Source organism: Pezoporus flaviventris, unplaced genomic scaffold (genome assembly GCF_033815535.1).
Source record: "Pezoporus flaviventris isolate CSIRO_AGI_PZ_B2104156 unplaced genomic scaffold, CSIRO_AGI_Pfla_v1 ptg000002l, whole genome shotgun sequence".
In the NCBI taxonomy this organism is placed as follows: domain Eukaryota; kingdom Metazoa; phylum Chordata; class Aves; order Psittaciformes; family Psittacidae; genus Pezoporus; species Pezoporus flaviventris.
In genome coordinates this window covers 40,889,204-40,902,824 of record NW_026892550.1, presented here as the reverse complement: position 1 = coordinate 40,902,824, position 13,621 = coordinate 40,889,204, and the positions used below count along the sequence as shown (strand labels likewise).

Sequence of the window (13,621 nt, the reverse complement as noted above, 5' to 3'; positions counted from 1 at the left end):
GAGAGGGGTTTGGAGATAGAATATTTTTCAGGGATTTTTTTTTTTCCTTTTTTCTTGGAAAAAGGCACATTGAAGTGACAGTGCTAGAAGTTTGGAAATTGGCTATAATCCACATTAGAGACACTTTGATCCTTCTGGTAGTGGATTTTGCAGCTCTTTACTAAAACAAAATGATCAGTGCATGGAAGCTGTGTTCCACTAAACTCTAGGGGGAGAATTGTGACTCTTTCGTAGTGATTCTATTGCTTTAAGTTTTGACAAAAGCATATTGATCAGAGATTAACATAATGCAGTATGTTTGAAGTTTCCTTTAGGAGTGCACTTTTTTTACATGCATTTACTGCTCAGATGAGTAAGTTTTTGAGGTTTTGTGATATCACAAAACTCAAAGCCCAACTTTTGAAACTGGATGAAAGGCAAGTAATGATACGTTTGTTGTGGCACTTCAGACTGGTAACCGTACTGCAGAGCTTTGCAGCATGGAAAGGAAGTGATAATCGTAGCTGCTGCATGTCAGCAATATGTCAAGTTTTATCTGCACCTTTGAACTCATTTTAGCTACTTTCCTAGAAGTGACTTGACATTTTGTTCTATTTTGGTTTTTTCCATGTAGTCAATGAGGAAAGCTGCAGAGGAAGCTAACTAACAGTACCAAAAACAAAAATCAAACTTTTGGACATTTTGAACAAAATGGATTCATGTACCAAGCTTATGGGGAGGAATGTCTTTTGATTCTTTGCAACAGGAGGAGCAGATAATCTTGCATATAAAGAATCTCTCTTAGAATAATGTGGGATTCTTCCTTGTTTACTCCCTCACACCTTAAAGAAAAATGAAAATCCATAATCCTTTGCCATAAGTACTGACATTGAAATATGTTGAACTGCCACTTTGTGAATCAGCTGCATGCTCCCCTCAACCCCTGAGGAAGTGCTTGTGGGCTTTTTGCATTAAGGTTGCCTGTAATGGAAAAGAATATTTCCCTTTCAGCTAGAATCGGAAGTGTTACAAGTATACCGAATTGACTGAAAACTCACTTGGAGCAAACAGATAAACTACTGTCAAAAAGCTTTTCTCCACTGGTGTCAGTGATCTTGTTCTACTACTACGTAGCATGTTTTTAAAATGCCTTTTTATCTTCCACGGTTAAGACCTAATATAAAATCAGAGAATCATTAAAAATCTTCATCTTACTCCAGACCAGAAAATACATGGTAGACTACCTACAAGTATGAGTCTTTGCTTATTATTTTTTAATTACCAAAACTGGTTTCACAGGATCTCACTTCTAATACTTACGGCTTTCATTCAACTTGAAAATTACATTGAATGATGGTCTGAAGCTATTAGCTGCTACTGTTTTTAATTGCTGTCTGTGCCTGCCAGATGATTATATATTTGATAATACAAGATTCTGCATGCACTTCCTGCTTTCATCTCCTGGAGTTTGCAGAGCTGATCTAATTTAACTTTTTTTGAAGTGGTCATCATGGTGGAAATAAGGAATATATCAATTTGAATATACCTTTGTCCTAGAACAAAATACCTGATAAGGCATCCTACTACTCATCTTGTGAAGACATCATACCTACTGTCCTTGTCTTATGAAAATAAACCTTCTCTCTCTTTGAAGCTAAGGTTCATCTGCTGTCCTGCAGTTGGTGTATGAGAAATTACCGTGCATCACATGACTGTATTTAAAGATAATACATGTTTCTAGCATGCTACTGCTGAAAGAAAAGGGGAGTGATTAAATTGTTTTTTCAGTTTGAACTATTACCTTTTGGCAAGCAGTGTCAAATGTTTAAGCAATTTTAAACTAGAAGTACCTAGAACTAATTAAAACAAATGGCTAAAGAGGATTTGTAACCTAGCTTCTATTGTAAAGTAGTGAGCAAAAGAGTTATGAAATTATGACAGATAAGATAATAGTGTTTTCTAGTTCTTGAGTCTTAATTTCTTGAATGCAGATCCCTAGAGGTAGAGTGGCAATTTTAGGAACTGTTGTCTAAGCTGAGTCTTTCACAAAATATTATACTGACAACAAACATCAAGTATGAACCAAGTATTCTGGTTTGATTCTTAGTAAGATGTCTTGAGTGTCTTTGAACCTGGTTAAAACTGTAAGTCAGCAGAAACACTGTGGCTGACTTGAGGGAAAAATGGATGTGCTGTTTATGGTGCCTGAGAAAGCTGGAATGCCCCAGTTTTATGAGGGCATTCCCCTTTGAGGAGTAGTGATAACTTTTTACTGGTGCCAGCACACCTGTAACAAAATCAATTGCCTCTTCTAGATTTTTACGTGGAGATTTAGTTTGAAAGATGTTATAGCTAAGGTAGAAGATGAAATTATATGCTTACATTCCTGTAAAGTTTGCATGTGATTCTTAAAGCCATTCTGAGGGTTGTGGTCTGTGTTTACAGTGCATAATGCATCTTGAGGATAGACTACAAGAGATGTATCTCAAAAGCAAAATGCTTTCAGAATATCTGCGAGGACATACAAGAGTGCATGTAAAAGAACTAGGAATGGTATTGGGGTGAGTATTATAGGTATTGGTTAATGGCAAACCTTGGGGCTGTTATTTTCTTTTCCAGTTTCTGAATGTTAGTATCTTGTTCCCATGAGGACTTGCTTCTTCATCTCTAGCACTTTATTGTGTATCTAATAAAACCATCTGGAAATCAGCAGGAAATATTTCTACAGCAAGAACCAGTTACTTGTCATTCTTAAATCTTCAGAATGAAGAAAGTTTGGATTTGGGTCATTAGGATGTTATCCATGCATTCATATGTACTCTTTCTGTCTGTCTCCTTAGTGAAAGCTTCGTCCCAACAAATACTTGAAAATGTTTGTTTAGGTGGTACAGTTGTATCTTGAGCAAAGAAGGCTTCTCAAAAAGCAAGTGTAAGAAAAACAGATGTCCTCTTTGGTAGCTGTCTTCTAGCAATAGTACTTGATTGGCATGCAATCTTTAGGGATGCACCTGCTGACAGCAGAAGAGGGGGAAGGTGAAGAAGTGAATACACATTCCCAAAAAGATGAGTTTTAGCACTGTAGGTAAAACTTAATTTATCTTTATCCATACTATTCAAGGTTTCATATTGGGAAATGCAAGTTGTGAAACCCAGAAACAAGCAACTTTTTTCAGTGTGTGTATGTATGTACAAATATGTATAAATATATAGATAATGTCCTGGCCCTTGAGCAGCTTTACATTTGGAAATGGTTGGAAACTGAGCATTGTGTTTGAGAGGCATTCCTGGTGCTGTTATTGCATAATAATGAATTAATTCCAGCTTTTGGTCATCTTTCGATAAGTGTGCTACTGTATGGTGAACTGAGTTATACTCAAAACATGAAATGCAACATCTTTCATAAGCTAATGTTTAGTACTTTCTTAAACTGGGCTTATTGGTGCCTACTGACTGGTAAGACTAAAGCTGAGGCTTATGGTTTGGCAAATAAATAAAAATATTTAAACCCCAAAAGATTATATGCTACTAAATGCAGTACTGCTATCTTTTGACTTAAAGGGCAGCATACTTCTTGGTTTTAAACATTATTACCTACCTTTACTGATATGTAAGTAATAGGAATAAATAATAATGTAAGAGTTAACTCAGTGTAACAAGACACTTCCGGTTTCTTCAAAGTGGATTAAAAAAATCTTCTTGTGTTTCTCTTATGAAGGTGATTGTATATTTTAAAGTCTGTCTCTCTTTTTCATTTCTAGGATTGAATCCAATGACTTGCCTTTGTTGGCTGCTATAGCAAGTACTCATTCCCCGTATGTTGCCCAAATACTCTTATAAATTAAAATCTCAGGATAGTCATTCCTTAAAGTGAAACAAATAACATGGGAATGTTGAATGAAGAACAGAGGTGCCGAACACTGGTAAAGGGGAACACTGAGGAAAGCAGGTGATGCCTGTACCTTCTACACCTTCTGATTCTGGTTTCAGCCGGATGTTTTACTGGAGGACTTCAGTTTACGTGACGTAAAAGGCATTCAGGTTTTTCTTACAATCTCACTTCTGACTTAAAGCAAGAAAGTGACTGCATCCTTGCATTTTATTTTTATTCGGAGGACAAAAGTTAACACTATGTGGCAGACCAGGAGCTGCCATCCAAAACGCTGCTCAAAACCATGAAGTAACAGTTAAAAGAACAAGTGGGTTAGAATGAATTTTGTAATACTATGCTTGTGAATGTGGTGTGGTATATGTTTCTTTGCTGGGGAGGAGGAGCTGTAAAATATGTAAATAACATTCCTATACACAAGTGTATTAGATGGGACTTTTTTTTCTAGCAGAACATACACATGATTTTGTATAGTAGACATGATGGGCTCAGAACAAGGAACCTGGATTCAGCAGCCAAATGCAGTGTGGGAATGGAGTTGTTCATGAGATCATGTGGCTTTTCCCTTGAAGGAGAAGAGGTTAAGAAAGCTGTGGCTGCTTCTGTTTTAATGAGGAGACATTCAGATGAGCCCATGGCTAAAAGTGGAATGGAATGGACTTCTGAGATAGGGATTTTGTTGGAAAGCCTTATGGAATTTCTGCTACAAGTTTACATTTGTTGCTGATGCAACTTCAATAACTCTCTGAGTTTCTCTATGACTGTAGTCCTGGGAACTAAACCTGTGTCTTAGTGTCATCGAGTAATACTATTTCCAAGGAGTATGAATTTGACAAACATGTTTGTCAAATACCAGTGCTGTTAGTGCATGTCTGTACGCATGCACTACACCAAGCAATGGGCACAAATCGAAGACAATCTTACTGGGGAAATAGAAGACAACAGTCATCCCCTCACCAAACCTTTAGTCACAAGTATTACTTTTTTCCAGCTATTAGTTGTCTCTAAGTAGAAATAAAAGGAGCATTGTTTGAAGTAAAATGAAATGTAGGGGGCAAACCCCAGTATTTGATATTACTATGAATGTTTGCAATTACCCTCTTTGATTCTGCAAAAATGTTGAACTATCATCCGGGTGCCTTTCCTTAATAGGGTAACTACTCTGAGACCAGAAACTACTTCTCCACTAGTTGATACTGGCCTTCTATGTTTCTAGAAAGCAAAATAAACTTTTCTATTTCACTGTTTTCATCTGGTTAATAACATGAATGTAAAAAATTGACTTTTTTGTGTAAAGTACTGTTAAGCTGGATATGAAACTATGGACCAGACTGAGGAGAGAGAACAAAGGATCAGAACAAACATTCTTGAAGAAATGGAAAACTCAATGTTGGACTGTTCTGTTGTGAGCCAGCATGAATAAGGTGTCTGAAATGGTGAGCTTGCAATCAAATTGCTAGCAACACAATTGCTTGGGATTAGTGAATTCTAATAAGAAACTCCTGGTCACTCTTTGTGAATTCTCCTCATTGGTGATTACAGATTTTTAACACTGAAGGGACACACTTTTATTAAAAGTGTTTTTATTTATCTGGATGTTTGGACTTTTCTACAGTAAACTTTCAGTGATTTGGAATAACGAAATGTGCATATTGTGAGCTGTTTAAATGTGATAGGGGTCTTGATTAACCTTGTGTTGCTTTTTGAGGGAAATAGGTAGACTGACCTACTGTGAAAAGAGGTTGTTTCCAAGTGGAGGATTACTTAATATTCTGATACAATGCTTCTAAAGCTGTTCCTTGTATGCTGGGTTTCTGATCTGACATTCCAGATGTTTCTTTTATCACATTTTCATATTTGTCCCTAGTATTCTGCCTAAAAAGGCTAAAATCTCTCTATGGTTCATGTTTTCTCGCACTACTTACAGTTAAGAGAGCTCTTCCTATCTTTTGTTTGTGACTCCTGTCTGCTGGAAAGTAAACTTACCTCTGCATATAGCTGTCAGCAGATACCACTCTGTTCCTTAAAGTTAAGACAAAGTAAGAGCCATAGAGCAAGTCACATATTCCTAAACTACCCCTGTGATGGAAAATGTGTGTGCACGCATGTGTAAGGCTACAAAACTGCTTCCCTGAATGTGTATAGAAATCCTCATGTACTTTCCCTATTCCATGGCACTCTTAAATAGTAGCAGAGTTCATTAAAAGTCAGTTCCTATTCTTTTAAGTATTGGGTTTTTATCTGAACAGATTCTGTTCAAAGAAATACATGCTAATATGGAAATATGTGCTTTTGTTATCACAGTGACCTAAGGAAGTCAAAGATAAGCCAACATTCAATGATTGCAAGACTAATGCCATGATCAGTAACACCTGATTTTACTCTTATCAGCTATTAAAAAAAAATTAAATCTGACTTTGGGCAAGACTTCAAGTTAGCTGTGGGGTGGCATGGAGCTGATGGTCAGAAGCACTTGGATTGTCTTCAGCCCAAGCTAAAACTTTATAGTTCTTGCTGCTTTCTCTAACATTTTGCTGCTCTTCAGAATTTACATGATGAACTATCTTTTTTCTCATAGTTTTAGTCTGGGAGGAAGAAAATCCAAGAAAAAACTGTTTATTACCTTTAAAAGGCTCTGGACTACAGAAAATTAAATACATATTTTCCCCTCCACCAAATGTACTACCTCAGTTGACAGGATTCCATCTTCTAGGGCTTCTTTTGACTCTAAGTCTTTAACTTGGTTTTGGTAGCATCTTGCTGTTTATGTAAATTAGTGTGGCATGACAGGGCAGTAAGTATTTACAGATGTGTTGTTAGACATCTTTAGGGCATGTTTCTGTTTTTATTTTAATAGGATGAAAAATTATGTGAATGTACAGGTGTGTTTAAAATTGATAATGTAGCTTAATTTTCAAATATTCCAAAGTTGGTTTTATCAGTATTATGTAGTTTTTTGTAAACTTAAATACATACTTTCTTGGTTAAGTGGGAATGCACAGTCTTTCCGAAATCCCACGTAAGTGCAGTTTACACAGTGCAATTTAAAGAATGTATGCTTGTTTTCCAGGCAAGACTAAACCTTCATACACAGAGGCAAGGAAAAACTGCTAAACCATAGTATTTAATCTAAATGAATTTTTTTACCCCAAATGATACCAAGATCTAAACATCTTAATTATCTAGGTACTCTCAGAACTAATTCATACAACTTTTCATCTGCCCAGAAGAAACACGTAGACACTGGTTCTGTAATTCACATTCATTATGGCATCCTCCAGAGTTCTAGATGACCTTCCCCATTTCCTACTTTTACTCTTAAAGTCAAAAACCCTTTTCAGACACACCAAATCCTTGTATATAAAGTTTACATAAAATGATCATTTATCCCTCAAACACGCAAATCAAAACTGAGTCTGAACTGCTGAATGCACCCTAGGCTGGGGGTGTTTTTCAGGTCAAGTGGGCTAATTTGACTTACATAGCAGGTTTTCCATAGTAGAAAAAGAAAAAAAAAAAGTGTGTTGTTATTGCATGTTTGGAGCGCATAGGCTTTTTTAGGAATGACTGAGTACCAATGTCGAGCTACATGGATTTTTTTCTTATAGTTATGTATGCTATCATTTTGGTCTATTTCTTTGCGGCATTTGGTGCAATAAACTTTCTGAAATGAGCATAAATGGTATTTGGTATGTTCCTTTTTAAAACTTCTCAAATAACTGTTCTAGTTATTGTAGGTGAGATCTAATAGTGCATGGACGTCTGGTAACCCTGTAGTGGAGTAAGTAAATGTTGCAAGAAATCTCTTAACAGGAAGTCTTTGCAAAATGTGGAACCTAATTGAGCACTATCCCCATCTTTGGAAGTTTTACCCCACTTAGCTGTGAAAACAAGAACACTTATAGTGTGAAAACTAACTGCAAAAAATAATGGAAAGGGAAGACACTCACTGCTGGAATAGGTCCTGCAGAGGTTCTGCGCACCTATGTGGCTGACATTTAACTCAAATGCCTATGAAAAGAGCTCTCTGAAAAATGTGTATATCCCATTTTGAAAATTACTCAGCCTAACAGGAATGAGTAACACTTTTTGCCTACTAGGTTATTAATTGGTTGATGGACTTGACATGAATGAGCTTAAAATAACAAGGTGTTCAATTTATGTCCAACTCCATGACCTCAACTTAGTATTTTGCAGCTTACTGGAAAGTCCTTAATTATGGAACAAAAACTGTAATTATGCTGAACATCTTTGAATGCATTTGAGGTGTAACCCTACTTGTAGGGTGTAAGCGCTTCTTACCTATAGACTGAAGTGTTTAAGGTTTGCTTGTTTGTCAGGCAAAGAAAGACTGGAAAGAAAAACAAAATGGGAACTTATGCTCAAAGGTGCTAAATGCTTGCAGTCACACACTTGAAATAAAGGGAAGTGCCTGTTGTGTTGTCTACTATGACTCCTGTGTAATTTGTGTTCCTGTTACTGGTCCTGCAGAAACAGTGGTATGTTACAGAGGTTAACCAGATTTGGTGTTCATGAGAATAAGGTTTTTTCAGTGTGAAAAGTTCATCAAATGATGGTGCTGGTGAGTTGAAAACTCACCCCAGCTCTCTTCTTGCAGAATTGTGTAGCTGCCTCCTTCTTTCTAATTCTGTGATTTCATAAGAGGGCTCGAAACAATTTAATGGCAAATCCCTGTAACAAGGGGAAGACCCCATTGCCCTGTCCAGTCGCTCCCTCTTGTCATGCTAGCTGTATCTGCAAGTCGCTTGTGCTGTGGCTTGTTCTGTTGCTCATTGAATCAAGAGTGATGCAGCCTAAGTCTGGGGGCAAAAAAGCTGCTGATAGTTGCCTGCTGGGTTAACAAGTTTAATTTGGCTCCTGTCATTGCTAGTGTAAGGGCAAGGGAAGAGAAGGGCTCCCACAGCTAGGAACAAGAGAGAAAAGGAGTGAGATTGTTCCAGTTCCTGCTGTCTTCCATACTTGTAGGCTGTTGGGCTGTCTCAGTAGTCTGTACAACTTGGGCTTTCACCCAGGCTTTGTAAGACTCCATGCAGCTCCTCTGCTCTGACTTCACTACTTCTAAGAAACTGTAGTGAAGCAGTGCAGTTCAGTTGGTCATATCAACTGGGTTAGTCTTTTTCTAAAGGACACTTGCTCAGTCTCTGCCAGAATTCTTATGACTGGGACTGCGCAGATAAGCAAGAGGCAGATGCGCAGGCTGACTGGTATGAAATGGCCGAGCCCTGGGAAAGAGCGGAGACCTGTATTAATAAATCCTTATGTGGTATGGCTGAGAGGGCTGCCAGGGAGTTTTTGGAACTGACAGCTGCAAAAAAAGAAAATAATACCTAGGTTTGAAAATATGAAACTCTGCAGTCAAATTTTGTGATTTGATTAAAAGATGTGACATGAAATAATACAGATATTAACGGTGGGCAACTGATTTAACCATTTTCATTCTCACATAAATGGCAACAAGGATCACAGAATTGAGGAAGAGATTTGCCCTGTATGTAATGAGGAGTTCAAGGCTACAGCGGATGTAAGTAATCATTATATCACCAACTAAGTCTTGCACCAAAATTCTGCTAGTCTTCCTCACTCCTTTTCTATATCAAAGCCTTCTGATAATCATCCATGCACCATATTCCTTGGTTTTCTGTACACATACAGTTGGAGAGAGCCTGACTGAATATAGGATGCAGGATTTTGGGCGTACAGGACATGCAGCTGAGTGACAAACCATGAGACTGTAAGGCTTCTGATCCCATATAAAATTAGCTTAAGTGGCCACATGCTAGTAATCCACATACTGGAAAATGACTCTTATAATAGTTCCAGTCACTTGTCTGTCTGGCACAATCCCAAAGCTAAAACTGTTTAAGCAGTACAAGTAGAATAGCATTTTGTCTTGAAATCCTAAAGGTCAATACGAGGCCAAAGGGCTTAGGAGTGACAGTCAAGCACTTAAAAATAAATATAATCTCATAAACTGGATTTCTTCCATTGGGAGCTACAAGAGATTCCACTGCGATTGGACAAAATGCTGTTTGAGATAGAGTAAAATGCCCTGAGGAACAAGTTTCCCACCAAGGAAGAAAGCTCCCACTCCTACAGGCAGAGAAATATTGGTGGAAGTGGAAATAGGAAGTGGTGCTTAGGTCTGCTTGAGAACTTCCCAGGGAGTGCTTGTGCTGTCTGATAAGATTGCCGTGGGACCAAGGGCTGGGATATTTGGCCCACAAAAAATGTTTTACCTCCAATTGAGTTGAATTCCTGCCTTGTATATAACCCAAACAGGTCCTTAACTATCATTTTAGTTTTTACTACCTCATCTCTTTCTCTAGGCAAAATTAGCTTTGGGGAGATTTAAACTACCATTTTAGCTTTATTCTACTACTTCGTCTCTTTTTCCCTAGGCAAAATGAGCCTGGGGAGTTTTTTCCTCTTTTCTGTGTGCTATTGTCGCATAAATGTTTCCATTTTTCATTTCCTATAGTATTGTATGACTTTTTTCTTTTTATAATCTGCACAGGCTCTGTTAGCCTTAAGATGAACAAGTCTTCCAAAGTTGTTCATTTCAGCTTTGAAAATACAGGGGTTTTGAACTGAGCATTTTTTGTTGAACTAGTTATGATTACCTAGAACATGCAACTTTTTGGACCTAGAAACGGGTGCATCATTAAAAATCACATTTCTAGACCATCAGCTCCTGCCCTCTGGAAGGGACTGGTTTGTGTAAGGGCACTACAGTTGTGGTACAAGCACTTTAATTCTTAATGTTTATTTCTAGTAGGGAAAATCATAGATCACAGAATGGTTAGGGTTGGAAAGGGTCTTGAGATCATCTAATTCCAACCCCCCTGTCTTGGGCAGGGACACCTCACACTAGACCATGTCACCCAAGGCTCTGTCCAGCCTGGCCTTGAATGTACCTTTTTGATTTGGGCAGCAGAGGTGCCTGGGATGCCTGAATCATTGCAGCCTATTTTCAGTGTGGGTGAAGACAGCCCTCCTGGCTGCCTGAGTCGCAAGCCTGCCTGGCCCTCATATTGTGGCCTTGCTGTTCAAGAACACAGGGAGCAGGGGGATAAAACACAAATGGAGGTAGTGCTGAGGGTAAACAAGAGATTTTATCCTTTGCCCTACTGTTTACCATAATTGCACTTCTGTATTCTCCTGTAAGGGTTTTATGTTCCTAACATGAAAAGATGACTGAATCTGAAGGCTCATTGAGCTGGGCCTTTTCATGCCTTCCTGATGTCATTTCCAGAGTGGGCAATGGTCTGACCTGTTTCAGTGCAATACAGCTGGGGACACAACTCAGACACCAATGTTCCAAGAGAGTTTGTCAGGCCTCTGCTATTTAAAGCATTTGTGTTAGACCTAACTATGGCTATACCCCAAGGTAGACAGCTGCCTTTCGTTTTCCATGTGCCATTTTCTTCCCGCAGGAATGCAGAAGTCTCCCCTATTGCTCAGCAGGGAATAAACACCAAAAGCAAAAGACGCAAAGCCCAGTTGTAATGTTGCTAAATAAATTCTGAGTGTTGTAGGTAACTCACTGGTTAGAAGGGAGTGGTTGTGCATTATTATATGTTCGAATTAAATAAGCTGTGAAGAATACCTGGTGGCTTCCCAGGTGTGAGTAGCTATGCTCTTGATAGACAAGGAAGCTGGTAATTCAGGGACACTGTCCTCACCTTCAGAAGGCTTCTTGTCCCAAGCCTCGTGATGTTTAAACTACACGCTGGTAAGGACCTAATCTAACTAATTCATCTCTGGGATCATACTAAACCTTACAGGGAAGCTGGCTTGCCTCTTGCCCCACCCCCTTGCTTGTTTTCAAATTAGTATTGTCTTTTCTTTTGAACACAGGAAGCTTTTTCTGCATGTCTGTTTTTGTGGCCGGCAAATGCCCTGCCAGTCTGGAGAAAACTGGTATGGACTTTGTGATCTGTGCTGAGGAGATTTCAAACCTCAGTCTGGTCGGAGAGCGAAGAGATGAGTGGCCTTATCCTGGGAGGCAAGACAGTCAAAGCAGGGGTCCCTAGAAATCTCTGTCCCGATGAAGCCAAGTGGCAAACTGCACCTGCAGGTTGCCTTGCTGCTGGTTGCCGGGTATCACGAAGCGTCACTCTTCCAGGGACTATGCTAAAAACCACATAACTACCATTTTGTACATAAATGAGGTTGCTAGTGGTCTGGGGCAGAGACTCCAGCATCATCAGACTGCCCTTTGCATTGTAACACTTCTAATACTCTGATGATGGTTGGCTGTCAATGTGCCAGAGCTGTGATGCTGGACTGGGTTGTGTTGTAGTTGAGATTGAAACATGACTGTGGAGGACTTCCTTAAGTTAAATGCGTTTTTATGTGCTCTGGGATGATATATAGCATGGAGCTTCTTAATAGCACAGCTTGTCAGCATCATGCAGTACTGTGCAACAATACTGAGATCATCTCTGGATTCACTAAACCTGTCTCTAGTCACTCTGTAACACATCTTAATCTCAGCACCATGGTGAATTAAACACACTGATTAACCATTCCTTAATGGTTAGAAATCCTTGACTAAGCTTCTTGACTAAGTTTGGCTGGTGGCAGGTCAGGAATTTTCACCTTGTGTCTTGTGGCTCAGCGTAAAATCAGCTTCTGTTTGTTTTCTCAGCATTCTGGTAATTACCACTGTTCATTACAGAGGGATGAGGAGGCTGGCCAAAGGTATGTGAGGAGGCTGCGGCAAAGGCTACTATCTGATCTTCTGCCTCCCAAAATAATCCCTTCGTCATTGAACAATCCTACTGGCCAAGCTGGGGTGGAGGTGTACATACACCTCCCTTTTCCCTTCCTGGCAATTGCTTTAAAGAGTCGGAGACAAGTGTCTGCATCCAGACCTGTGTTTTGGGAAAGAAAAAAGAAAAGAGAGTTCTCTCATTCTTATATACTGCCCCAAGGGTTTATTGTGTATAATTACAGTTGGGCCTATAGTTTAGCTGAAAGTATTTGCTGTGCAGATGCTGCCAAAGAAATGTATTTTGGCTTTCTAAACACCTGCTTCTTTGCTCTTATGCATCTTTATTTTTTGCTTGGGATGCATGAATGATGTGGGGAAAAGTAACTCATGACAAGCTGCCAAGCAACACAGTGAGAAAAAGCAGGAGTCAGTAATCAAGAGAAGCGCTAGTTTTCAGAAAAATGAAGGCAGAAGTGAAAGATCAAACTTGTCTCAGTGAGTTTCTTGTTTGAGGCAGTGGGAAGGTGTTACAGGCAAGCATGTGGAGCGTAGAAGATGTTAACTTACTGCTTCACAGAAACAGCTTATGCATGAGGTTTTGCACATTGGCCTGCAGGTATCTGTAATGAATGTTCTGCCATGGTGATGCAGTATCTTTATATCTGCCTATTTTGATTGCAGAAAATAATGCTGTGAAGTACAAGCTGAAATTCTGTAACTAGTGGAATGGCTTTAATCTATGTGAAAGGACAGGGACAGGAGGAAAGTTAAGAATGAGCAAAACATTATAATTATGGGTGATAAATGCCATTTGACTCTGTACCAGTGCCTGTTACGAGTTTCTGATTCACTCTTGGTGCTGCTTATTTTAATCCATGTGGTGGGAATCAGATGATGAGAATCAACCATGACCAGGCAAGATGTGACTGTCATTCTCTAAGAGGATAAATTGCTATGGTAATCCTGCCCGTTGTTGGTGGGGAGCTGGCTGATTTTGGCCAGCTGTTGGGTAGCTGGAG

At 39.1% G+C, this 13,621-nt stretch overlaps 1 protein-coding gene across 4 annotated transcripts in view; it reads left to right on the top strand.

The window, feature by feature from the left end:
• The window catches only part of FNIP2 (folliculin interacting protein 2), a 50,789-nt gene extending 43,251 nt beyond the window's left edge, over positions 1 to 7,538 (top strand). For all 4 annotated transcript variants that reach the window (XM_061475782.1, XM_061475796.1, XM_061475776.1 and 1 more), the window contains 2 exons: positions 2,425 to 2,540; positions 3,738 to 7,538. In XM_061475782.1, the coding sequence (XP_061331766.1) occupies positions 2,425 to 2,540; positions 3,738 to 3,816 (195 nt within the window). In that variant the 3' untranslated portion in view covers positions 3,817 to 7,538. The remainder of the gene's footprint in view (positions 1 to 2,424; positions 2,541 to 3,737) is intronic.
• The last annotated feature ends 6,083 nt before the right edge of the window (positions 7,539 to 13,621 follow it).